The 2244-nt window shown below is 41.8% G+C and overlaps 1 protein-coding gene across 1 annotated transcript; it reads right to left on the reverse strand.

Moving 5' to 3' along the window:
* On the reverse strand, positions 563-1542 carry LOC18783113 (VQ motif-containing protein 11). Its single transcript, XM_007214976.2, has one exon. It carries the CDS (start codon positions 1243-1245, stop codon positions 682-684), a length of 564 nt encoding a protein of 187 aa, XP_007215038.1. The 5' UTR covers positions 1246-1542; the 3' UTR covers positions 563-681.

Consider the following 2244-nt stretch of genomic DNA (forward strand, 5'->3'; position numbering starts at 1 on the left):
GTGCTCTTACCCATGCGTAATACTTTTTCTTCTTAAAAAGCACATGCACTGGGCCCACAAAAAATTTAGCCTAGACCAAAGCTGGACTACAAGTGGCTTAGTTGGAGGGCTAAACGGCCAAATGTGGCCATCCAAATTGGCTAAATTTTTATTTTGCCCATAACTGGAAATGAATTTTACATTGTTTTAAGGCTATATTAAGGCCATCTTATTCTTGTGTGCGCGGTGACAAAATTGGAGAAATAGAGCTGCAGACAAGGAACCATGACTCCTCATGCCACTTTTATTTTGGCCACAGTATTCCATTCTGATAGAACCTCACAAATTCTGACAAAAGAAAAAAAAAAGCCTCACACATTTACGGCTTTTCGGTCTTGTCTCTATTTTGTCATTCTGATATAGCCTCACACATTAACGGCTTTTGATTTTTATTTTATTTCTTCTTTGTTTTCCGAATTGACATTTACAGCATTTTTTCAGCAGTAGATTAAAAGGGAAATTCTAGCCTACATTATTATCATGGACGCAAAGTTTTTATTTTTTTAAAAAAAACACACAAAGATTAAAAGGGAAAATTTGAAAAATATCCAAACCCATAATTACCACTATAATAAGAACCTCATGAACAACAGAAAAATGATCAAAAATTAAAATTAAAAAAAAAATTTGTTGGGTTGCTAATTAAGTAGCAGAAGAAGAGTTCTGGCTATCTCGTGGAGAATGGAGGGGAAACAGAGGCAATAGCTCAGGAGGCTCAGAGCCTCTGGGTGTACTTAGCGGAGGACTTGGGTGCAAATAGAACCCCTTCTCAGCAATGGCCCTATCTTCATCTTCACACGGTGACGCGGGCGTCCTCGGGCTCCCACGTGCGAGAAAATCCAATGTCGAAACGGGCGAAACCATTACCATCTCGTGATGGCTCCCAAAACCTACAAACCCTCTGGGCCTACCGTGAGGCCCACATGAGGCGGATGGGCTCGCCGTGTTGAGGTTGAGCTCTAGCTTCTTGGTGGCTTGCCTGCGCTCGTGGAGCTTGAAAGCGGGTCTCCGGGGCCCCATTTCGGTGGCGGTGGTGGGTTTTGGGTTGGAATAGCGGGCTGGGAGGGTGAGAGGGAGCTTTTGGGCTGATGGGTCTTCCGGTGCTCCGGTCAGCTTCTGGACCACGGCCCTGAAAGTTGCCGGGTCGGCTTGGACGTATGTGGTGTTGGGTGAAACCGGGTCGGGTCCGCAAGTGGGCGTGTTCATGGTTGTAGAGCCAAAGAGATTTTCTTCTTAGAGAAAAGATGAGAAACAAAGCGGGAAGAGTAATGTGGGGTTTTTATTCTTGTCGAGAGAGAGAGAGATGGGTTTTTTTTCTTTTTGGGTTTGCCTTTGAATTATTTTGCACTGTATGAGATTTTTTTTCTGGTTTTTTTCCCCTGTGTGTTGTTTGCTTTATGGGGTGATGTGAGGTGGAAATGTCAGAAATACGGCGAAAGGCAGAGTCAGAATCCAAAATATAAGTTTATTTATTTCTTATGAAGTAGGCAGAGAGAGAGAGAGAGAGAGAGAGAGAGAGAGAGAGAGGCCATTGTTTATTTTCTATCTATTTTCCAGCATTCCGCGTTTTCACTTTATGGGCTCAAGGGAAAGTCAAGCACTTTGTGTACGTTTTTGAAACTTCAACTAAACTTTCCCATTAAGTGAAGCAGAAGCATAACATACATAACCCTGATGTGATCAATTCATAATTAGCACGAAGAAAACTTGACTTCGCAATAATTAAGAGCAATAATAACTGTATGGTCTGGTAAATCACTGTTTAAAAAAGTTAAAAAGTGCTTTTGGACTTTTGAAAATGGGAGGAGGAGAAAAGATGGTAAATAATAATCATGGTGTAGCTGGCATTGAATGATGAGTCATGGGGGTCAGCGGGGCATTGAAACAAGCAACGAGGAGGCGAGACGACTTAACAGTCTGACTCTGCAGAAAAGCTTTTTCCAATTTTTCTTGGATTTTAATTGGATTCTGTGGATATTATTGACCTATTTGTAAATTTTGCTTTCTGTTTTGGTCTCTGAGATTTCTTGGTTGTTTGCGTGAGGGTATTGCACTTTGACAAAGTTGGCAGTGAAAGTTTCCTTCAGCTTTCTGCTCTCTCATTTTAAGGTCTATCTCCTTTTGGCTTGGCTTGGGTTGGTTTCGTCGTAATTTCTTTACTTCACTCTTCTTCTTCTTATTCATCTTCTTCTCCCCTATGTGGTG

The sequence above is a fragment of the Prunus persica genome, chromosome G3 (assembly GCF_000346465.2).
Source record: "Prunus persica cultivar Lovell chromosome G3, Prunus_persica_NCBIv2, whole genome shotgun sequence".
NCBI lineage: Eukaryota > Viridiplantae > Streptophyta > Magnoliopsida > Rosales > Rosaceae > Prunus > Prunus persica.

Bases quoted from the DNA above. Each gene is read 5' to 3' on its own strand.
- LOC18783113 (XM_007214976.2), bottom strand. From the start codon at position 1,245: ATGAACACGCCCACTTGCGGACCCGACCCGGTTTCACCCAACACCACA.